The following is a 25,229-nucleotide window of genomic DNA, read 5'->3' as shown; positions in this document are numbered from 1 at the left end:
ATGTCTAGAGAGTTGGGGAGAGCGTCTGAGTCCAAATTAGCAGGAAATATGAGTTTGAGTCCTCACACAGCTTCTTTGAGGTCACATGTCCTCTGTTCTTTGCTAAGTTATTTTTGTTCCAAAATACGGCTGAGACTGCCATAGATGAAACTTTCTAAATTTGTTGGCGTTTCCTTTTAAAATTTGAAAGAGAGGAGATTTGAAAGATTGGGTGTAAAATAACCCTTAGCTGTCTGGAGAAACTGCTAATGGATTTGCCCTCTTAACAACCAACTGTTGAGAGATTACAGAGGCTTAAAGTTATAAGGAACAGAACAGATGTTGAGCCACAAAAACCTGTCTTGTCATTCACTTTGGATTGAAGCCTGCAGTGAAAACACTGATTTCTAATGTTCAGCAACATCCGGCTCACTTATGGAGGCGAAGCATTTTGCAAAACGATTTCTGGCTTGATGTCAATGCGTGATGTTCAGAGTACATGGGAAATGTACAAGCAAAACATTTGCTTTGAGTAGCCCCCAAAGGCAACTTTTGTTTTGAGCAAATCTTAAATAGAGAATTTGTGGAGGATCAAGGCTCTGCGCTGCAAACAAGGAATGATTTTAAAATTAAATCTCATAGCTGTTCATATAGCCTCAGGCACTAAGATGAGGCAACATCTTAATGTATGATAAAACAGAGGAGTGCTAGCCTGACAAGTATTAGTCAGTGATTGGTCATCATCTACTAACAACCTCTCTTTCTCTCCTTTTTCTTACCCCCTTTTTCTTTGCCTGTCTTATTTCTCTTTTTTCTTTCTCTTCCTATTCTTTCTCCAGTATTTCTATTGGAATCAGTTATGTGTTAGCTGGCAGTGAGGCCTTTGCTGCTCTTCTTAATGTCAGGTAAGTAACTTATGGTGTACAGTTACATGGGTTGGAGCTGTTTAGCATTTATTCAATTCAATTCAATTCAATTTTATTTGTATAGCGCCAATTCATAACAGAAGTTATCTCAGGACACTTTTCAAATAGACTAGGTCTAGACCGAACTCTTTAAAACTTTAAAATTTATGGAAAGCTTATATTATAGATATGAATTAACATGTAGGTAGGACATTGGAACCAATGTAATCAGCTAGATCAGGGCAGCCCAAAGTGGGGGTGACTTTAAAAAAAACCAATTCTAATATAAATTGCTGTGTATTCTGTTGTACTGTTTATGTGAGGTACAAATGTCCTTTAAATATGTAAAATCCTTAATAATGAATTATTTTGACATTATCTTTGAGTGACCCTTCGCGCAGGAAGTCAGTCAATTAAGGAAACTTGGGATCCATTGACTATTTTGCATCTTTACAATACACTACATTAACATGCCATTAAAAATCAAAATGAACCACCACACACTGGAATGACTGGAGTGATTTTATTGGGAGTGAACAATGTGTTTTGCCTGTAGCTTGTTCAGGTTTGCTCAGTAGTGAAGGGACCTGAATAAGCTACAGGACACAAACTCACAGTGAAATCACAGTAAAGTCATTCCAATGTGTAGTGGTTCATTTTGATTTTTTTACAATACAATAGGTGTTCGCTTTAGGCCTGTAGCCCACCATTAAGTTTCACTTTAGGCCCTCCTAGGGAAAAATTGCAGGCAACGTAAACGAGATCATTTCACTTTCATGCTCTGTTAGTCTTGTTTAACTACAACAACACACTGTCCTCTTGCAGATTCAGAGTGATGTTCAGGATTGACGCTTTTACCTCACAAATGATATTTGGCCAAGAACAGGCATGCCGAGTGTATGTTAATGAACTGCTGCCTTACTGTTACTAAGTTACATATCTCCCGTCAGCAATGTGTGTCATTTAAACCCACAGAAGCAATGGTCTTTATGGGCTAAAAATGAGAAGCCTGCTTATCTAAATTGAATAGATTTGTTAGCCTAAGAGCATAGAGTATCCTGCTGTTTTATCAACCAGAACCCTGGTCCAAATCAGAACTGGCTCTTGGGATTTCTAAGGGGTTTGCAAAGGGTTTCTCTACATATAAATATTCCTAAGGCTGACACTGTATTAGATAATGATTAAAACTTAAGAGCCCAGTTGCCCCTAAGGACATTTTTAGATAATCTTTTGATAGATACAGCAATTAAAACAGTTTTAGAGGCTGGGTATTATCCAAATAAACAACAAACTATAAAATGTACTATTTTTTAAGTTTTAGTTAACTAAGTTTTAGAAATTACAGAATATAATTCTGAGTTTGGTTTTCTACCTACATATAAATCACATTGTTTTTAAGGTTAGCTGCTCTTAACGGTGTGTGAGTCATTCAAATTTGTATGTAAGGAAACTTCTTTGAGCTGTGAAAAACATCACTGAAAAGATAAATAGTATGCAAAGAAAATCCAAACATCAGTGCAGGTTTTCAGACTGTCATATCAGAGGTGGATTATTAAGAAAACCCTTCTGTCTCCAACATCACTGACCCTCAGTTTCACTTTCATTTCTCAAAAAGCAAAAAGTTGAAAGTGAATTCAGGGTCACTTCAGGGAAGTGTTGCTTAAGGATACATGAGCTCACAATAAAATCTTTTTCTTCGAATTGAATTTTTTAAAAACTGATGCAACCCCAAGAGATGATAGCTGCCCACTAGAGTGGGAGGCTCTGAAAGCGTTGCACCAACTTACAGCATTCCTTTTAATTAAAGCAAACAAACACACAGCAGAGATGTTTCCTGCGGCAAAAATATTCCATTATCAGATGGTGAGGATTTTTTTTCTCTGTGTTAGATGACTAACCCTAGTCTGAAATTTAAATCTCTACTAATGAATACTGAATGAATAATTAGCTGTAGGCCTTCTCACCTGTCACGCACTTCACTTAACACTGTGGCCGCTACTTTCAAAAGGGTAAACTGGCCTATTTAGTCAGTATTTCTAAATGTATGAATGTACTTGATGAAATGAATCAAATGGTTTTCAGACTGTAGCTGTCTGGTCCTCAGTACTTTTGGGAGACATGTTCTGTACAGATAACAGATAATATGTTGTTGTGTTGTTTAAGCCAGACAATTTTTACTGTGCTGTCGGGTATATGGATCACTTTTTTCCCACTGAAATGAAGATTTCAATTCCAAGGCTAAAATAGTCTATAAGTAGACACAGCGATCTCACCTCAGTCAACAGATACTCAGTCACAGTCAGTACATTTAGTCAAGCGCTGTACTTGGTCCAGTGTGTAACATTTAGGAGGATCTATTGGCACAAATGTAAATATGTTTTCGTATAATCACCTAAAAAATGGTTGTATTTTCTTTACTTTAGCGCAAGGTCAGGCAACTTGCAGCTCTTCAGCCCCTCTCCAGTGGCTCCCTTTTGCTTTCACAAAAAATTCCAAGGAAATGAATAATCGTTTAATTTATTGTTGTAGTCCTAACGTGATTCTTACATTCTCCATTTGTATAATGTGAGATTTCGTCATTAAAATGCGCGTCATACGTTATGTCCTGACCTGGAAACTTTTCCTCCTATATTTTGCTGAACCTCAATGGTACTGGCCTTGAGTTTGCCTAGTTAGGCTAGCTATGGATTCCACATAAAGAAAATGGAGAATTGAGAAGTGCATAGATGGATCTGTTTGCTTTCACTACCAGTGCTGCTGGCTTATGCTTGATTTGTGGTGTTATTAATGCCAGCCAGCTCTAAAATGCTGCTTACGCAATAATGCATCAAGAATAATAATCAAATAATACACAGTAATATAATACTCAGAAAGGGGTACTTTTACTTTTATACTTAAAGTATAATTTGCTGATAATACTTCACTGAACAAACCACAGCTTTGGAAGCCAAACACTGGATAAGGATTTATTTTAAATGTGTTTGAAGTGTATTTATATGTATTTATGTTCAGTTTTGACTCTTGGCTGTTTCCTGTTATAGTAGAATTTCACGTTTATGAATGAGGGTTCAGAAGTCGATGTGCAATGGGTGCATGCAGGGTCAACAGAGAACAGTGTAGAATTAGGGAATCTAGAGAATCTATGATTAATACTGCACATTGTCAGTCTGAACCAACATATGGCTCTTCAATGTTAGCCTATAAATTTGATATGAAGGACAAAGAGTCCAGGTAAACAAAGTTGCTCCTTCTTATTCTAGAAATCTCTTATCTGTGCTCTGCTGTGTTCACATTGTGATGGTATTGAATGTACTGCATGACAAACCAGATGTTGTTTTCAGCAGGAGAGCAACAGTTAAGTCTACCCAAGTTGATATTGTATCGATCCTACAGATACAACAGTAAAAAAAAAATTTTTTCCCTTTCCCATTATAAAGACAAAATCCTGCTGAAGGATATGGCCAAACAAATTAAGCTGTAAATATTGTGGGCCTTCTCCTTGTATGCCCTCTTCCAGTGAAAATGTTGTATATGTTTAAGTTGTAATGGCGTGAATAGATGTATTAGCAAATTTTACTTGGGTTGAAAATAAAATATAGAAACTGATAACAAAACTGGTGTAATGAAAATGACAGTTAGATTTGAAATTCTTTTTTTTTTCATTGTGCTCAGCATTTTCTTACATAATTGGTAGGTTTTTATGTCATCAGCCACTAAATTATCACTTTCTACAAGGAAAGGACTCCCTTATTTGGTTTAAACTAAGTAATAATTGCTCCTCTTTATTGGTATTTTATATGAATTGAAATATTAAAAATAAGTAGTGAAAGATGATTCAAAGTTTTGGTCAGTTTAGGCACATTGTACCAACTGTATTAATTGTCAGGCGTAAGATTATAAGATTTAAGTTCACCAGCTGTTGAAACTGAATTTCAGTAAGCTTTAAATCTTACAGATCTCTGTGGGGTTTGTTTCCAAGACACCCACTATCCTGCAGCAGCGGGATTGAAAGGAGAGTTTTTGTGCAGAGACCTGCAGTAACCTATTGATTGCTGCCCCTGGGGAGGAGGAATAAGGTGGTTTATCCAAAGGAGGCTGCCGAGGTTTTTTCACTCCAGTAACCCTCCCTTTCCACTCCCACAATGCATCACAGCATCTCCCCTGGCGCTGAGCAGGCGGTATAATAACGAAGCACCCAGGCGTTCCAGTGAAGCCACCCGACCGACCTGCAGAGTTTGAATAATATTATTTGGGTTAAGTATTTACTGGGGCATGACAAAATAAATTAGTCCTGTTAACTGATAAAGGTAATTATAGGCTTGGGAGAGGGAAAGAGGAGGTGTGAGGTGGAGGGGGAGACAACAATTACTTGAAGAGACGGCTAACGGCGCTGCATTGATTCTTGCTTCAGTGACTTGAGAGTGCTGTAGGAGTTAGTCAGCGACACCCGTATGATAATGCACTATTCAGTCTGAATAACTTTGGTTTAAATCATTGTCCAAACAATGGACAGAGCTTCCAGGTCTCCAATAGCATGCAGTGTTTTTGGAGAAATGAGCCGACTTCTCGCTTGATTTATTCGCTCAATGAACAGTTTACTGAGGAGTTTATGGTCTCAATCTCTAGTTTCAGTCTTCTTCCATACATTTACTAAATGATGGTCTCATTCAGTAAAATAGACCATAAAGCAGGGTATGCTTAAGGGTGTGACTATCTTGTGATTGACAGGTCATTCTCAGGGAGTCTGTCCAGCTCAACGCACCAAACTCAAATCAAACTGTCAAACTAGGCAGTGCTGATCAGATATGGATCCAGATTCTGTTACTGCGTTGTCTATTTCTCACCTAAAATCATTTCAGAAACATATTTTAGTGTGCTGTTTATCTGTGATACAACATTGTGTGATTGTGTTGTCTGCTGTGGATGAGTAGAACCTGAGCATCCAATGAGAGCAGCTCAACTCGCAGTACGTCACCTGCCGCTGGCACTGACAAACTGTCGACGACCATTACGCCAAACTGGAGGCTTCAAAATGGTACTCCACAAACCAATGGGTGACGTCACGATAGGTTCACACTTGGTCTAAAACAGTTTGCTGTTTTGCTTTTATGATGTGTACACAGTATTATGACAAAGATGACTTCTATGGGGATCATAAATTGATTATAAAAGAACTGGCAATCACATACCAATTACTCAACAGTGGTTACAATAGTCTTGTTACTGGCTCCCCTTTGTTAAAGCTGCCTTCAGACAATCTCATGGCCTCCACACTCATATGTCACTGTCTGTATTTGTCTCATGTAGAAACAGAAAACAAGACATTATGGTTTAAAAAGCAGCCAGCTGACAGTTTGGAGCTATTTACTGACCACCAACAGCTCCAGTGGCTGTGAGCGCTTCCCTGGAGTGCTGTGTGCAGTGAGGCAAACATTTGAAGTTGAGACATTTTAAGACTTTTTTTTAAAGATCAACAGACATCCTGTCCACTGTATCTGTAACATAATGACCTTTGCAACTGCACTCCAAAAAATTAAAGGACTTATTTCTATTTTGTCAACTAAGTTCCGTGCAATTGTATTGTAACTTATACATGTGACAAATGACTTTATCTTGTTCTGTTTGAGCACCTAACTTTTTTTTATTTATATTCTAAATGATTTACATTTGTGTTTCTACCATCATCCAAATATGTTGGCCCAACAACAGAAATTTAGGTTGATTTAACTTGAACCAGTGGATAAGACTTAGTGGCATCTAGCCATGCAGCACGAAGAAACCAGTGTTTGGTTGGTAATGGCGGTGACATGGAAGGCGACCTGTGGTTTCTGTAGTAGGGCTGCACAGTATGGTAAAAACGTCATATTGCCATTATTTTGACAGATATTGTGAATACAATGATTCATGATTTGTGTTGGAAGGATCATTTTTGCATCACAATTTTAATTTTCACTGAGAAAACTATTAAAATCATGATGTGACATAATGCTGTTTGTCACACATTTTACCATTATAAAAAATGACCTGGATATTGCGCTTGGCGATATTGCAATTTCAGTAATGTTTTAAGTAATTGTGCAGCCCTATTGTGTAGATATAAACTGCTAATTTTTAGCTTACGAAAACAAAACTATTCAGGTGATTATACCCTAATAAAAAACATACTATATTATAATACATATCTGACAATAGATCCTCCTAAATGTTACACATTGAGTTGACTTCAGGTGCTGGAGTAAGAACAGGTGCCACATAAAAATGTTTTTTATTTAATATGTTCTGGACAATGTAAACAACTTTTCAACATTTAAGAAGCTACAACAGCTACTAAATTTCAATCCAATCCAATCCAACTTTATTTGTTAAGCACTTTAAAACAACCAAAGTTGACTAAAGTGCTTTGGGCTAGTATCTTAAAACCAATAGGTTTGGGTAAGGCAAAGGTACAGAGCCCTCTATTTAAAAGAAAAACCCAGAAAGACTAGATCGAAACCTGGTGATGTAAGACAGAACTGTTGACTTAGTAAAGGTCACATACCTCTTCATCTGTGAGAATGCATGAACATTCTTGGACTATCTTCCATGTTTAAACTGCAACAGGCATTTTAATGTGTTTTCAAACCTTACAGCTCACACGCCAGATGTTGCTGTTGATAATGAGGACAGCAGACAGGTGTTTGTTTTGTGTGGCTGTACTTTGGAGGAGGTATTCCTCACTAAGGTTACAAAGCAACCTTTATTTTTCTCACATCTTTGATATCAATACTGTTTGTGTTTATTTTTTATCATTCAGGTAATTAGTGTGTTGATGAGAAGTGTGCAGGTGACAGGGGTAGAAACAGAAAAATCATTGTCACCTTCATTCACCACATTTGGAGAAGACTCTGCTCTTTACAACTGTAGGTGTTGTCAGTGGATCATAGCAGAGCTGGATTCCAGACAGATGTTTGTGTTGTTTAGGAGTTCCTTTACACCAGTGTGTAGGATTAAGTAGCATTTAGTGGTGAGATTGCAACCAGCTGAATACCACTTGCCTTCCAAACATGTAGGGAAAACAATGATGGCTGTAAAACTCGCGAAAAACTCTAAGGGCCCTATCTAGAGCCAGGTTTCCTCCTGAATGATCCTCCTGAATGTTCCACTCTGGACCTTTTTTAAATGTGAACATAAATAATAAAAGCATTTACATGTGTGACTGCTTGTGCTTTTTTTCTCCGCAGCCACATCTACGTGATCCCGGCCTTCACCTGGATTCTAACTCTTGCAATCTTACTGGCCCACACAATCATCCAACCAATCACGTCTCTGCTTACCCTGCTGAAAGGACTTCTGCTCATTGTCACGGTAACAATTATTTAGTTTTATTGTATAAAATATTTTATTTTGTAATTTTATTTTTATAATAACAATTTGTCTTCCCAAATAATGAAACTGATTATTTTCAGTTGGGAAGAAGACTGGAGGCGTATTATTGTAATAAGAGCATAAGTATAGAGAAGATTGTTAGGAACGACACTAAAAGTTTTGTTCAATGTTAATTTTAAAAAAACAATAGTGGTTCCAGGTCAACCAGTCAGATAGCACATCATTTATTTGTCCCATCGCATCACAGTAGGCACTCCTGAGATTAAATGGCTTTAACTACCATATCTGTAACTAGGAATGTCCCAATCAAGTTTTTTGGTCCCAATCTGAGTCCTTTCATATGTTTTGGAAACAGAAACACTAGTGGTGCTTCTGTTACCTTGTGCGCAGCCTTTGATCAAGTGCACATGCTGGCTTACAGGAAGCACACAAACCTGACGAGAGACCAGTTTCATTTTGGCCTGTCATCAAGTCACTCAGGAAATTAAGGTTAATTGGCAACAGCTGATCAACTGCCATCGATGTTTGTCATTTAAACTTGTGAAAGTGGCGGTCCGCACCAGCGAGTGTTTTGTACTTTTGGCTAATAAGAGAGGAGACATAACAGATTCATTACTATCACAACAGAACAAAATCGCTACAACACTAGCAGGCTGAGGCAAAACACAGTTAATAAAGGATAGAATTTGGATTTGTTTTATCTTAGCCAATACCAATAATGGACCTTTACCAAAGGCCATCAGTGGTCAGAAATAACTACTAAGACTTTTAGGATTTTCTCCCAATTTTCTTGCACCAACCAAACGTCTCTGTACCTGTACATAGATTGGTTTAAAGGTCCAGTGTGTAACATTTAGGAGGATCTATTGTCAGAAATGGAATATAATATTCATAGGTTTGTTTTCATTAGTGTATAATCAGCTGAATATAGGAATAATTGTGTTTTTGTTACCTTCGAATGAGCTGTTTTTATCTATAGGCGTCACGGTTTACCTACCATGGAGTCCGCCATTTCGAACCACCACGTTTCTGCAGTAGCCCAGAAGGGTCAAACCAAACACTTTCTGTAGATGGGGCCTTTCACATTTTTTGCAAGCTTCACAGCCATTGTAGTTTTTCCTACACGCTTCACAGCCCACTCTCATTCCCCGGTTGCCATGTACAGACGAGAGCGGTGTTCAGTTAGATGCCACTTAAATCCCTGCCATGGTATACTTTATCATTTTTAAAAACAGAATCCTGCGAAAGTAATAGTTACCCGTGACAGTGCTGCCATCATCATGTCATGAATTAAGGTTTGAGAAAAGGTGCACAATCTCCCACTGAGGAAAATTCAGGGGCAGTTTACTTTTCCTAGTGGGGAGTGGGAATTTCACAGTGCCATTTTATAATCAAATATACTCTGAAACTGTGGTCTTTGGTCTCTGGTTCCAATATTAAAATACCATATTCCTGCTTGGTATCTTAGTCTTAGAAGCTTAGTAGTAGAAAATAGAAAATGATATGGTTTATTGAGGAATTTTACTCTCTTCCTTCTTATTTGATAAAAACTGAATGGAAATGTTTCAAGAATCTTCTGTCACCTTCACGCTTCACACTTCATAGGTTTTTCAGCTTTGTCTTCATCCACTCCCTAAAAGTGTATATCCCTCGGCCTTTTTTGATGGATGTCATGTCGCAAGGACTGCCGTGTTGGCATGCGAGGTCATGCTGGCAAAATGGATGGAAGTGGCATTGTACGCTGGTCACCTCATGCAGAAGCCGTGGTGCTTATTGAGCTCCCACTGTGTGTTTGGTGGTTTTGGGCTGTTTCAGGTCAGTGCTTGCCAACATCAGGGAATGTCAGCCTCTCAGCTGGAGCTCTTGAAGGAAGTCTTTAGGCTTGGACCAGAATACATTTAACACTATCACATCCCACAAGGTTACATCGCCTCAAAGAGTTGTACAGCTAGCTGCTACTTTTCCTCTGTTAGGTGTTAGCCGACACTTTGATTGACACCCTGTCTCTGACACTACCTACACAATAATACATTAAAGCAACGAATTAAAGGATATGTTCCATTTTCATTTTCAAGACAAGTGTAATTGCCTGTAGGTGTGAATGGTTGTCTGTCACCGTATTTGACTGGCAACTCTACGCAATGTTCTCAGTGTCTCTCCCAATGTCAGCTCCCTCCACCCTGCAAAAAATAAGCATGTATAGATAATGGATGTATGCATTTATTACTTTTAATTTGACTACATTACAATGTGGTCACCTCACAGTGTGATTGCCCCCTGGGTGCTCACAATTGAGCCTCCATTTTGGCCTAACAGGGCCAGCAAAGTAATTAGGCTAGAAGATTTGCATTTGCAGAGGCTTTTATGGCAGTTAAGAATGCAGAAACTTTCCTGTATTTAGTGTGCTGTAGATTAGATCTAATGTCTTTTTACTTCAACTTTTTCCTAGTGTGAAATAGGAAACCCCTAGAGCCTCTTTATGATCAGATACATGATAACTTTTCAAAATTGCAGCCAGTCAGTGATGGGAACTATAAAACACCTAAATGTGTTATGTAGCGTTTGTTATTGCTTGGTGTCTCAGTCTGAAACTCTACCAGTTCGTGTTACTGTAACTCTCTCCATCTTCTCAAAACTTTAGACTTAAAATAAGAATTGTCTCAGTCACTAGAAGAACTGCTGACACAGCTTTCCATTGTTTTTCTACTGGGCTCGCCTCTCTTCGACTTTGCCATTTTTGTGTTGCTGAAGAAAGTCTGTCACAATTCTTTCATTACATAAAATCCTTCCCAAGGACAGAGCTTTCATTTTTCTTGTATGCCCTCTAACTTCCTAACTGTTCCTCTGCACTTTGTACATATATATATATATATATATATATATAGGTTTTGGGATGAACATCAGAGCTGTCACAGTGAGCCAACTTGATGTATAATTCTTTAAAGGATAAACTAACTCTTATTCAAAGCAAACCCTAACTGTTTTATTATTTCTGACTGCTAGTAACACAACTTCATTGGCCTTAGATTTGAGAAACTTGTGAGACTGCTGCAGCTTCTTAAAGATCCAGTGTGTATTATTTATGAGGATCTGTTGTAATAAAATGTAATATTCACAGATATGTTTTCATTAGTGTATAATCACCTGAAAAAAAGAATCATTGTATGACCTTTAGAATGAGCTGTTTTTATCTACTGAGTGAGTGGGTGTTGAATTGCCACTTTTTTTACAGTAGCCGAGATCGTATAATCCAAAAGAAGATTAGATAAGACCTTTTGTGTTTTTTGGCCATTATAGGTTCTCCTACACACTTGGAAGGCGAGCAGTGTTCACTTGGTTGCAATCTGTAACTTCACTGGTAGATGCCACCTGATTCTGGACACTGGTCCTTTAAAACAAAGTTTAGTCGAAGCAATATTTTTAAGTCAAATGTAATGAAATATATGAAATCAAAAGTGTATTTACTCAAAAAATTTAACAAAACATAAATATTGGTAGGATAAACTGAATGCAAACAAATCGAGTAAACTGTACTAGATCCCATAAGGAGGCTATGCCCATCACACTCCAACACTGTAGGCGGCTGACCCTTTACTTTGCACTTAAGTCATAAAATGATATGTAAAATTTGCGTGTAATTGAACTACTTAATGTCAACATTTTAGGGATTGATATTTTTGAGTTGAGTGGAGTTCTGCTTGGTGTTTAGTCAATCACTCTTGCTGCTGCCTGTCTGACATGTGTGAAACATTGCTGTGATTATAGCCAAGTGGAAGAATCCATTATGTTTTCTCCTAATGTTCGCTAGAACAAAAAGAGCTTGAAATAAAATCGGTTTCCACTCGTTGGTTTTTAATTCATTTTTCTGTCAGCCTTTCGCTTATCCTTCCATATCCTGTCTTTTAATCTCGTTTTTCCAATTATTCTTTTCTATCTCTAGAATCATTATGCAGTGCAGTTTTGCCATTTTAATTTTCTTAGCTGTACTCACAGTAGCAACAGATGATTGTTATTGTTACCCCATGACAACATCTTACTTTACAGCTAACATGTAAATTATAGCAATGGGGGAGCAGCAGAGTTCAACTAAACCACTTGTGCACATTAATGAAAGAAAAAAAAAAAAATCTCACATCCTCTGATTTACAGTTTATGTTTAGCAGCTGTCTTCATCCAAAACCCCCCCCCCATCTCATCATCATAGGGTTAGGGTTAGGGTTAGGCTCGTCATAGCAGGCCATCCCCCAGCCTCCAACAGTGAGTCAGACCCCACCCAATCCCTGTTCTGTCCCCTGTGGCCAATGCAGTCCCAGCCCCGCCCCCAGAGGTGGCAGCAAAACACATTTGGAACTGCTCTGTCCTGTAATTTTCACGGACGCAACTGAGAGAGTATCATAGTCTGAACTCCATCTCGATGGCGTCTGTTTCAGTGATATTTCAGGCTGACTGTGGAGCAGTTGGATCGGTCTGATCACTGGTTTGACCACCGCAGCGTGACATTGGGTTGCGTTTCTCCAAAAGTTGATTCTGTTTAACTTCCTGTTCCAACTTGTGCACCACAGGTTACCGTGTTCTGTTTTGTTTGTTTTCCTTCGGCATCCCCTTTGTCTGCACACCAGTTTTCTTTCTTTGACACTGCGGTTCAGTGGTTTGAACAGCTGTTTCCAATCAAAAGGTTTTGAGTTAAAATGTCACTGTTGGTTGACTTATTTTGAGTCACAGACTGTGGTTCAAGGCGTGAGGGTGCATAAGAACAGAACTGACTTAATTGTTTTGTTCTTGTTGATTGTTCTTCTCAGAGAAATCCAAGACCGGATTGAGTCATCACAATGTTACAAGAAAATCACGTGAGAGCTCACTGTGGGGCAGACCGCTGCAGTTTTTCTCAGTGATGCATTGTTCCCCAGACATAAAGTATGTGCTGTATGTAACAAAAGAGCAGGTGTAAAAATACAGAATAGATATAAATGTTGTTGAGAAAAGACGTGTGAATTAAGTTTGAATCTACAGGGATATCCGTAACATTAGACGTTCAGTAAGCACACCACATAATTATCTAGAGAGCAACTTCACTAAAAGAACTAATAATAAAGAAACTGAAAACCGATTCTTAGAAAAAGAATTAGAAAAAGAGTAATATTAAATGTCAAAATAAATTGAAGGAGGAAAAACACCCCACAAATACGTGTTTAAAAGCCTTTTCAGAATTTATTAAAAAGGTATAAAATGACTACCCAAATTGTTTACATTAATAAAGAGATTTTTCTTTATTTCCCTGAACATTACTTATTTAATCATTTCATTGTCTTCTTATTTATTTATGACCTGGTCTTGGGAGTTTGCTGATCTGAGATCCCTATGCTCTATAATATGCACTGAAGCACTACCATTCCACTAAAGTGAGCGCACACACATTTTTTTCAGAGTGCTTCATTGTTCTTACTTCCAACTTCATTCATTGACAAGTAACGTTATATCCCTTATTAAAAGTCTCTGTTGGCACAGTGTTAAACACATACTGTAGTCCCACTGTCCACTGCCAAAAGATGTCCTTATCTTCTATTCAAAACATCTAGTTGGGCAAATTGTTGGTGTGGGTTTTTATTTTGTTTTTTCACTGGGAAAATTAACTATATTTTTAATTAGAAAATATTATCATTATTCAGAATTGTTATATACATGTACTTTTCCTCTCACATACACATCTGAAACGAAACTCATTCACATAGAGTACTGAAAACCACACACATACAAGCACAATGCTTTTACATACACTGAAACACTCACTCAAAAAACTGAAAAATGATATGCTCACATACACAACTGAAAACTGTTGAAAAGCCTTCACACATACCTGTAAAGTTTGCTAAAAAGCTCTCATATAGTACTGTGAAAACCTTTCACATAAACTATTGAAATGCTTTCATACTTCATACTATGTGCACATACACATCAGAAAATGTTCCTCTCACATATCGGGAAACCAAACTCATTCTCTACTGAAAACCTCACACAGTCAAATGCTGTTACATACGCTGAATAGCTCTCAGCTCTGAAAACTAGTGAGACCTTTTACATAAACTACTAAAAGGCATTCACACATACTAGTAAAATGTTCACAGATATACAGCTGAAATGCTCTTATAAGTCTATCATAGTAAAATATCATTCGTACAGTGTGTATTGAGGCCAGTGTTTTGTCCCAGAATGCCATAGTGTGGATGAAATAATAGATGTTGGCTTTAGGAGAAGAACTATCCATACACCAACATCAGATCAATGACTTCATCCCTCCAGAGCAGGAGGCAGCCAGTGGAACCTTTATAAGTCCCTGAAGGATCTCCTGTCCTTGAAGTACAATGGAGAAATTGGACAGATTGATTGATTTTAGATTGCATGGATAGCACACACACACTCTTAAAACACTATAAATGATTTCATGTACAAACCCAAGCACATACTCGCTCAGTTGTCTAACCTCAGCTGAGTCTGTCATTTCTTAGGCCAAGTTTTTAAAGGAGGTTGACGAAATCATTTCGACACCTCAAAAACTACTTGCTAACTGCTGCGGTTTGTTGGGAGGTTGTTACATCTACGCCCTGTAGGTGGAGACATTTACACAGGAACTCACTCACATGTATCCGCATGCACACACATACACACACACAATATGAGAGAAATGTGTCCTAGAGCTAAGTCTCAAACAGGGAGGGAGGCGATAAGATTTAGAGGTTCACTTCTGGAGCAGGGCAGTGAGAGCCATTCCCTGTACTCTGCATCAATATGAGAGAGAGCCGGGCAGCAAGGCCGACTGCACCAGAATAAAGAACACTATCGTCAAGCACCAGCCTTTTATGGCCCAGCAAATGTGATTTTTCTCTTTATGGCTGAAATATTAATGTTTCTATTTTGGTATACTTAGAAAGAAAACAGCAGTTTCCAGTCCTGAGCTGCCAAGACAGAAGGGGGACAGAGAGAGAACGGGGGATTTAATAAATGATGTCATGGCAAATAAAAGGGTGGGTAAAGTATGACCTTCAGTCAGCGAGTACTATAAAGAAAAAGCAGAGCCAATGTAACAGACATGAAAAAAATTAAGATTATTTTAATCCCATTTCTTACCATTTTTACTGGCAGAGCATCCATTGATGTACTTTCTATTTATGACTCGCATCAACTGGGACTAAAGGTAGCCTTAGTCAAACCGAGCAGGTTGATCCCTCCTCTGTCTGGCTAATCGTTGGTCAAATGTTCTCCTTTTCTCCAAAGACTTTTACAACCTTTTCAACTGAGATATAAACAATCTCCCACTCTCTCTCCAGCTCTTCCTCACTCGTCTCTTTCTCACATTACGCAAGGTTAACTTCTTTCAAAAGCACACCAGTTTAAAAACTCAACGGACCACTAAGTAAATTCATTCATCAGTCATTATCATAACATCAAAGATTAATGTTACACATAAAAAATTTACATCGCTAACGTTAGCTAGCTAACTACATTTACATACATCATCTACACTAGGTGCAATATATCTCAATATGCTTGCAGAGGTTTTGTAACTGTCCTGTCATTTTCATAGATTTTGGTATAAAAAGTGACCAGATGTGGCCAGGCATTGTCACTGGAAGCTGCCTCCTGTTCTGGGTTTTGGTCCGTCATCATCGCATCTTGGTCAGAAAACAGGTGGTGCTTCTTTTTCTTCCGAGCAGCTGCTTGGCATCTGCTGTAAAGGTGGACGAGTTGTAATGAAGATATAAATGGCAAATGTAGCAAAATAAAAAGTGGATTATTTGCTCAAAAATATACTCGAGTAAAGAGTAGAAGTACATTTGAGAAAAGGCCTGTTTTTATTGTGCGTTACTTGTAATGTGTTACTACCCACCCCTGGTAAGCATTAGCTTTGACAATTCTACATACACTGCTGGAATAGAGTTGATGTAATTTCTTAGTTTTTGCTCTTAGAGTTTGACAGTGGGATTGGGTTTGCTGAGGTAGCAGCTTCAACAACAAGCTGACTGCCAGTGGCCAGAACTCAAGCCCAGCTCTTGTACATTACCTGGCTCCAGTCTGAGAGGACCAGTTCAGGGACCTGCTTTTTACCAACTGATGTCAGGCTGTGCAATGATTTGGGCTTGGACCATTATTATTCCTGAAAGAAAATGCTGCAATATTCTTATTAGTTTTGAAACTATATCAGCCTAGCCTTGGATTCAAAATCGCAAAAACACTGCCTCAAAACCTCTGCCCATGTCATTGTCATTGCCATGACAGACGAGTGACATTTTGTGAGCATAAAGTAATTGTTAGTTTCAGCATACTTGGCCTTCTGTTCCTGACAGCCTTCCACTCCCTGTTCCATCTTGTATTATTACCATGTACAAAAAAATATTTAAAATCTTCAACATAAGATAAAGAAATAAGGTGAGCAACTTGGTAGACTAATAAAATACCCGTTATCCCCAGCAGAACTGATTAGTGTGGTCTAATTTTATTGTGTGATGTTCTGAAAAGAAAAATTATAATGACGTTGGAGGAGTGAAAAGGCAAAATTTGACAAGACCCTGTTGAGGGTCATATCTTCCTTCCAATAGTCTCGGTTTCTTGCAGGGACCAAATACCGTAATACTTCAATTAAAAAATAAACGCTGGTTTCACGTAGATGCCTGGTCTAGATTTTTTGGATTCTTTGGATGTATAAAACCTCTGGAAGCCCACCCCGCCACCTGCTTGACCTGGTTCTGAACTGCTTGGATCACCTATGTGAAGTTATAACTGTTTTGTTAGATAACGCATTGTTAGATCAGTTAGATTCTCATGTTCAATTCATTTGAAGGAAACCTTGAGCACCAAAGTAAAAAAACAAACAAGTTACCTTGCTAGCTTCAAATTCGAAGGTTGACTAACAGTATTTTGATACATGCTGCTCTCTGTCTGTGCATGAGGCTGGCCTAGATGCACTGTCTCTCGCTCTCTCTAGATCAAATGAATGATTCGTAATTGATATCTTATTCAATAGCCTTATTTTTAGTACATTTTTAAGTAATATTATAATATACCTTTTCAAATAAACTTTAAGATGTAATAGTATTTCCCATCTGTGCTGAGGAAGACGTTCGTGCGAAAGGAATTGAAGGCCTGTCCCATATAGACACCTGTTCCGAATATAGGCAGGTTGACTTCAGTAATTGAAGCTAATAAAAGCCTGAGCTATTAATTGAATTAGACGCTATGGTAATATTAGGATCTCACTGAGCTAGAGTCTGATCCAGATGTATCTGGTGTGGGGGACTTTCGAGGTGCCACTACAACCTGCAAGGCGAGGGTCATGTGACGATTTAGTAACTGAGCTAAAAATATTGCTAGCAAGTTAATGTTGTTAAAGTAACAGAAAGTACATATTACTGCTACTGTTGAGTAAGTAGTAAAACACCATGATTCCTTTTTAAAAAGGCTTCATATCAGATAGATGATTATTGTGCCTTGCATAAGCAAGCACGATACTACTATTCCCCGTGCTTATTATTATTCTTCCGTACGTTTTTCGGCGCGCTACTCCTCCCGCAGCTTTTGTCGCACGTACACAAAAAAGGTATCAAAACGTGCGGCTCGATGAGGACATTAGTGCTATGACTTTTCTAAGCGTTTCGCCAAGCGGTTTGCCAACAAATCGCCAAAAAACGGTCCAAAAAATGAATGGGTGTGTATTGCGAGAACCTTCAACCGCCAGAGTGCGTGACATCATCGCTAGAGTGTGGGGAGACAGAAAAAATTGTAGAAAAATAAATTTGTAAACTGCTCTCAAGACCACAAATGTCACTCTACAGAAATAATTTATAGATAGAAACGTAGGTAAATCCGTTGGGGTCGCAGTGATACCACTGCTGAAGCTGTCAGAGAAACAGTTTTGGCGGGAGACGCACTGATGCGCCAGCAACACCCTCTCCAGTCCCATCTACTCCCATGTTAATTTTAGAGAAGAAATGTTTAAAGGAGCTCGTTGAACCTCTTCTCTCTCAATCTTCCCAGGTCACATTTTTTAACTTTAGCCACTGAAACTCGGCAGTGCTACAGTTAACAAGATGACGACGCTCACGGTGTTTTCGGTTTTCATTTCGGTCGTTCCTGGCCATGGGTTCGAGGGGATTCATTTTAAGTGTTTCTGTCTCTCTGAGGAGTTAGAGACAGAGAGAGAGCGTGCAGCTGCTGTGGGCTCCCCCTGATTGCCACGACAACCAAAGCCTGCCTCTCTCTCACACACACACACACACACACACACACACACACACACACACACACACATACATAGCTAGCTACAGAGGCTGACAAGGCATTAATAAGCTAGCGCTAGCTAAAGATAATTAGAAGGTGGCTAACAAACAAACAATTTAAAGCTGAATGATTTTAATATTAACACAAAATAAGAACAATACACCTTAAATATTTTACCCTACTATGAGCTGTTCCTTAATTTACATTAGCACTCCTTCAGGAGCATAATACAATTTAACACCTTAACCAAAGCTAGCACTTAGCTAGCGATTAGCAGTTAGCTAGCGATTAGCACGTAGCTAGCGCTAGCTTTGGTTACTGTGTTTATGTGTGCTAGCTCTAGCTAGCTAGCTAAAGAGAATTAGAAGGTATTAGAAGGCTAATTAATTAAAATGCTTTGCTTGCTAGAGAGGATAAGCTACTAATGTGCTAGCACTCGCTAGCTAGAGAGGACAAAGGATTACTGTGCTAATTAAACGTCACAAAAGACACTGAAATTGTTAATTAGCCATCTATTTCAACTTGTTACACATGACACAAGTAATACAGATTTAGTAATGTAATAAAACATCAAGTTAGATTTATTTTGTGAGGAAGAAGACACTCAGACTGTTCTAACTGCACTATTGCTTTCGGGCTGAGGGTGGTTTTTCAAAATAAAAGTCTACAACATTCATTGTACGTTAACAGGTAGGGGGTCTGGTGGACACTTCTAAAACTTTAAAAAACCTACACTGCCTATGACTGCACATTAAGAATAGTTTTCTTTCATAATTATGTATTATTTATTAATATAAATATTGTTATCAGTGTTATTGATACTGTTAGTTATTATTATTATTATTATAACTACATACTTATTATTCCTATCATTGTGGTTATTACTTATTTAGTTACTTTACCTATTTTAATTAAACCATGACGCTTCCTGCATTATCCCAGGACAATATTATGCCAAACTCCATTTAAGAAATACCATATATTAACAATTATTTGCGCTTACATAAAATCACATAACTGTAGAAACACAAGAAAAAAAACTCATCATATCTCAACAGTCTTCTGGTCAATTCGGCATCAAAATAATACATAAATACTAACTTTTTGGCCGACTTTGTCGCGTCAACTGCTGCTATTTCCATTTGTTCTCTCAAATGAACACACACATGTTGAAAGCTTCATCTGTCACATACCTAAGCAATGGTAAACTACTCGGCAGTGTCAGTAATGTATGGGCCAGTGTCACGGGCCAGAGCAAGGCACAATCAAAATTTCTTTAGGAATTTTCTAGTTGATTATACAATTGTGACTTTTTTTAGTATTTTACTTGCTGTTATATAAGTATAACAGGGGCCTAAAATGAACAGCTTTTTCCACATTAAAAGTCAGGAAATGTATGAAAATGGACATTATAGCATTTACCAGGATTTCCGACCGTTCTCAAAACAAAATCAATGCTGGCGTCTCTTTGATTGCCTCCCTTCGCAGGCGAATAATCCTAAATAAAGCAGTCTATAATTTATTCCAGTCTCCAAACACTGCCCTCAGGGAGATTTTTCTCCACTGCAAAAAGCACTTTCAAAAAGCCAAAGTTAGATTACTGCATATAGCCCCTTTTAAGTCAACTTTATGAAAAGTGAATGTGAAACCTTGGCAGTAAACAACTTATGAAGTTGAGTGATGTTTAGTTTGGAGGTCTATGAAGAGGCAGGGTGGGGGACATGTAAGCAGTCCCTAGGGTAACTTGTGTTGAGTGGGATTGATTCTGGTGTGACAAAGGCCAGTGTCAGCAACCTGATGGCTTTCACATGGACACATCGTCAGTTTGTTTTCTTTTAGGATACTAACAGTAGATCCCATACACACTATTGCACCCTTTACACATGTGTAACAGTGACGTTCTCAGTGGAAACTTCATTTTGGGGAGCATCTGTTTTAATTAACCCCGTCACTTTGGGTATGCTTGTATGTCAGAACCCCCCACTTATTCTCCAGTATTCTGGCGTACTGATAAAGGTGTAACTTGTCCCACTTGAGGGTGCAACAAAGCTAACATGACAGTCAGGGAAACAGACTGTGTCACTTACCAAACTTCCTAAAGCTCAAAATTTCACACTTTGCATCTAAGTCTCACATTTTTTTTCTTGGATATCTCACTCAAATGTTTGAACTTTGGACAGAGCTATGTTGGCTTAGCCTTGTGTTTCCAGTTGTATGCTATGCCAAGCTAACATAATGTACTTGCCTCATAGCTCTCGAGGAGTGTATTTCCCAAAAAAGTCAAACTAATTACTTTTAATAATATTCGGTCCCACAGATCCACCACAGAATAGATATGAATCAGGTTAAGGCTGCACACACACCAAACCTACACCCTTGACTCAGGGGGTCTCTGATGGCAGACTCTGGGATTTTGGCCATTACACACATTTTATGGAAGCTGACTTTGGCCTTTATACACAACCTTTTCAGGAGAATACTTGAGGTAGCTCCCAGTCATATCATCATCTCCATCTTGGTCACCAGGGAACAGCAAAAAGCACACATGCTGAATAAAGTCACACCTGCTTCTCCCATATGGGACTTCTCCTTTCTTGTGAAAATGAATTTTCTTCTCTTTCCTCTCCTCTCCTCTCTATGTTTTCATCCAAATCAATGAGCTGCTCCAGCAACTTGTGGCTTGACATCTGACTGATTGCCTCACACAAAAAAAAACTCCAAATAAAATAACAAAATGAAGCTGATACACCTTGATAAGAGCTCTATTCAGCCATTGTGAAATAGGCCTGAATGAAGCTTTGGCCATTATATCAACCACGCATAGCAATGTGAATGAACACACACACACAAACACACATACACACACTTTTTAAATGAATCTCATGCACCAAGCTGTGGAATTGTGTTGGAAGGTAGATTATTCACGGAGAATCGACTACAATTTCACGGCTTTCTGGAAATAATTAGCGTGACATTTATTCAAGCTTTATAATTGGTTAAGACTCCAGACCCTCACCTCTAATGAAGTTGTCATTGAACCTTTAATGCTGCTGGCTCCCATGACAGCAGGGGGATATTGCAGCCTGGTGCAGGGCGGTCAAATCATTTGGAAGAGTATAATGCAGTGAGGTTTATGGTGTGTGTGCGTGCGTGCGTGTGCGTGCGCGTGCGTGCGTGGCAAGTAGTTAAAGTGCAAAATGCAGTCCATTCTTCGTCCAAGCCCTAATGCAACCTGCCCATCATGTGATGATGAGACAATTTCTCAAGGTTTTTTAAAGAGGCCTCTCTGATGTTTCAGTCTATATAAAAAGAATACAGGACTTTTACTTAGAAGTTGTTTGAAACCAGTCATCTTGTCCTATTCCTCATCACTTTTCATCTCCTTTCCACTTTTCTCAGTTCTCTTCGTCACTCCCTTTCAATTTCGTGTCTTGAGTCCTCATCCTCACTGCTTCTGCCTTTCTCAACTCTCCCTTCTATCTTTGCTTTCTGGATTATCCTTTCCCTTGAAGAAGAGCTATTATTAGTTTATTCACTCCTCTCTCTGCTTTTCCTCCTTCACCTCAGTTTTTCACCTGTGCTTGTGGAATAGTTGGCCGCTGTCTTCATCCCTAGAGTCTTCGCATCTCTCTGTCCATTAGGAAACAGACTACAGTGTGTTTTTGTTGCACTAAAACACAATGATTACTCTTTACGCTGTTTCCCGTTCTGTTGCACTCTTTTTTTTGAACATACACACACAGACTGCACTCACTTACCTCCCTAAATGTTGCACAGGTTTCTTACTTCACTGCGGTAGGTGAGTGGTTTCACCAAAATTTGATGGAAGTAACTGAAGGCGTGTTGTAGTTGGAAAACTGCTAAAGAGTCTAATTACCATGAATGGGTCTGAACAGTTGAATGTACCTCAAGAGGTTTGAATGTAGATTCCAACTGAATGATAGGATATAAGATGACAAAGTGTAAAAAGGAGTTTGAATAATTGGAAAACAGCAAAAGGATCAATAATGTTAAATGAAGTGTAATCTCAGAGATGCATTGCTAATGACTGTGAGCTCAGCTAAACTGCTGGATTTAATTTGCATTAGTAAATTTGTATTTAGTTTAAATCTTAAAAAATACTTGAAAAGTGTCTGTCTTTCTTTCCGTCCGTCCGTCTTTCTTTCTGTCTATCTGTCTCTGTGTCTTTCTGTCTGTTTCTCATTCTCTCTGCCTGTATGTCTGCCTGTCTCTCTGTCAAACTGGGTTAATTAGCTCGTCTCAATCAGCTGTGTGTTGCCAACTGCAGTTAAGCGTCGCCATGGTGATAGGACTGCTGTGTCTCCTGTGTTTAACAGGCTTCATTTAATAGAGATTTTAGCTTCGTTTCCATTCAGTACACACTAATGGAAAAGTCTTAGAAGAGCTGAAATGTTCATGAATTTCGATCTGAGATTGTGTCAAAAATATGAAAGGTATGAAAAAGATGCCAAGAGGTCCTGCTTGTCATGAACAATTTAAAGTCTGATTGGAGTTTCTATGTCAATGTATGAATTTGTTTAGTGGGGATTTGAAAAGTGAAATGACAGCTAAAATTTCTCAAATATGTAGAATATTTGAGAGTTTGAATGGACTTCCTAGCTGAAAGTATGAATGAGTAGTTGAAATTTCATGAAAAACTGGGAATTCTCCATATTAATAATAATAAAGAAATGTGTATAGAAAAAAATATGGTTGTGAATGCTGAGTCAGTGATTCAGTTGTCAGTCTGCTACAGTTGCCTTACTAACTGGGGACTCTGCCTCTTGGTGCGATTAGTCTAAAGACGATTAGTCTAAAGACATATATATCAGGTCCTCATACTGCAGTCCTTTTAATTCATAGCTGTTTATGCTCATGCTATAGTACAATTGGGGAACTATGAAGAATGTGTACTTTCAGAGCAACTCTATACAAAAACAGTATGTATGTAAGAAGAGACAACATTGTGTGGACTGTCTGAAGGCAGACATTTAATAATAGTAATAGTGATATAAACTAATACTTAACAAACTCATTTTTTTCTTTAATGCATTTTTTTCCTTTGTGCGTTTGTCTCTACAACAGGAAGGAAAGCATCCCAGCTGCTCCCAACTTGCCAAATGTTCAGTATTGACAAGACCAAAAGAATCACAAATGCTTTTGTACCTACATCAGTCACAATGCTTAATAATGAATCATCAAATATCCTCATTCACTGTTTGTTTCAGAACAAAAAACTAAATGTTTATTTGATATTGCCTACATGACAAATATATTTGTGTTTATCTATGGAGCCAGAATGGTGACTTTAAAATTTGGCATCCAAAAAAAAAATGTGGCATTGAAAACAAAACCAGTAGGGGAGAGTGGGGTAAGTTGAGCCAAAGGGTAAGTTGAGCCACCCCTTGTTGCTAGGAAAGGGTAAAAAACATTGATCATGTGACCAAATATTTAGGAGGAAGGCATCATTTCATGGAGTCTGTGAATGTAAGAACCACATGGGTAAAGTGGTTGGATATTTATTTCCAAAAAATCATTTTTCACTCTTGAAAGTGAATTTAGTCTATCATAAATTTCATGAGAATTGTGTTTAGACCAAAATATATAATTTTAAATTAGTTTTATACATCAATTGTGGTATCTATGAACTACAACATGAGCTCATAAACCTAGCATAAAAGTGCACCATTTTAGCTGTGGGGACTAATAAAGTCAAAATGGTAGCTCTGGGGTAAGGTGAGCCATTTGGCCAGGGGTAAGTTGAGCCGGTGGCTACAGCCAAAATACACTTAATAAGTGTATCCAAAAACATATTCTGTGTATATTCCAAAAACACAGCTCTCTTCCCAAGCGCACTTTAAGGCATTCTCACTTGTTTTCTTCTAAGCGCACTTTAAGGCATTCTCATGTTAAAATGTTTTTTCACAAAACAGCTGTTTAGCAGTAATATGCAATAATAATAAAAAAAAAAGTTATTGTACCTGTTACAAATAAATAAAATACACATGAATGTGAAGAAGTGAGTGTTATTTAGGGAGGGAGAAGGTGAGGGAGTGGTGGGGTGGAGGTGGGGAGGAGGGTAGGGGGTGAGTAGGGATACGGCTCAACTTACCCCGCTCCTATGCTCAACTTACCCCATGAGCCACGAGACCATTTTTTGGACAAGCTATATTATCGAAACAGTTATGTTTACACTCATTCTGCTTGTTTGAAGGGACGCACAACATCCTGAAATATATGCAGATATATTAGTTAGCAACAAAACTATGATTGCCTTGATGTAGTGATCCTAAATATGAAAAATGGCTCATCTTACCCCACTCTCCCCTACTAAAAAAAGGAAACATTGGCATTGAAACATTTATATTGAAAACAGTTGTATAGGCATTGAAACAAGTATTGGCACTGAAAAAAGAAACTAATTAAAATAATTAAAATCTTAAAATCTTACTATTTTATTTTATTGGGATTTTTTTGTATTTTTCAATGACAATCTTCAGACTTTAGCAATGCCACCATGCCGGAGGCTTCAGAGCGGACGACGGGTTCCGGAAAAGAGACGTACTTCTTCAGTGGGGCGGACTGGGACAATAATTCAGCCCAAGAATTTGATACCATCCCAGGCCACCACCACCCAATTAACGCAAAACACCAAGAGTGAGTTAGGTTGGGCGCCTACTGATGTAAGAGTGTAAAATAATAAAGCAAAGG

At 38.3% G+C, this 25,229-nt stretch overlaps 1 protein-coding gene across 3 annotated transcripts in view; it reads left to right on the top strand.

Moving 5' to 3' along the window:
* si:ch211-51h4.2 (uncharacterized) overlaps window positions 1–25,229 on the top strand; it is an 86,557-nt gene that overhangs the window by 20,439 nt on the left and 40,889 nt on the right. For 2 of the 3 annotated variants that reach the window (XM_051377811.1, XM_051377809.1), the window contains exons 7-8: window positions 819–884; window positions 8,105–8,228. In XM_051377811.1, coding sequence (XP_051233771.1) covers window positions 819–884; window positions 8,105–8,228 — 190 coding nt within the window. The remainder of the gene's footprint in view (window positions 1–818; window positions 885–8,104; window positions 8,229–25,229) is intronic. The other variant, XM_051377810.1, reaches the window with a different exon arrangement.

The sequence above is a fragment of the Dicentrarchus labrax genome, unplaced genomic scaffold, assembly GCF_905237075.1.
Source record: "Dicentrarchus labrax unplaced genomic scaffold, dlabrax2021, whole genome shotgun sequence".
Lineage (NCBI taxonomy): Eukaryota > Metazoa > Chordata > Actinopteri > Moronidae > Dicentrarchus > Dicentrarchus labrax.
This window is presented reverse-complemented; position numbering and strand designations above follow the sequence as displayed.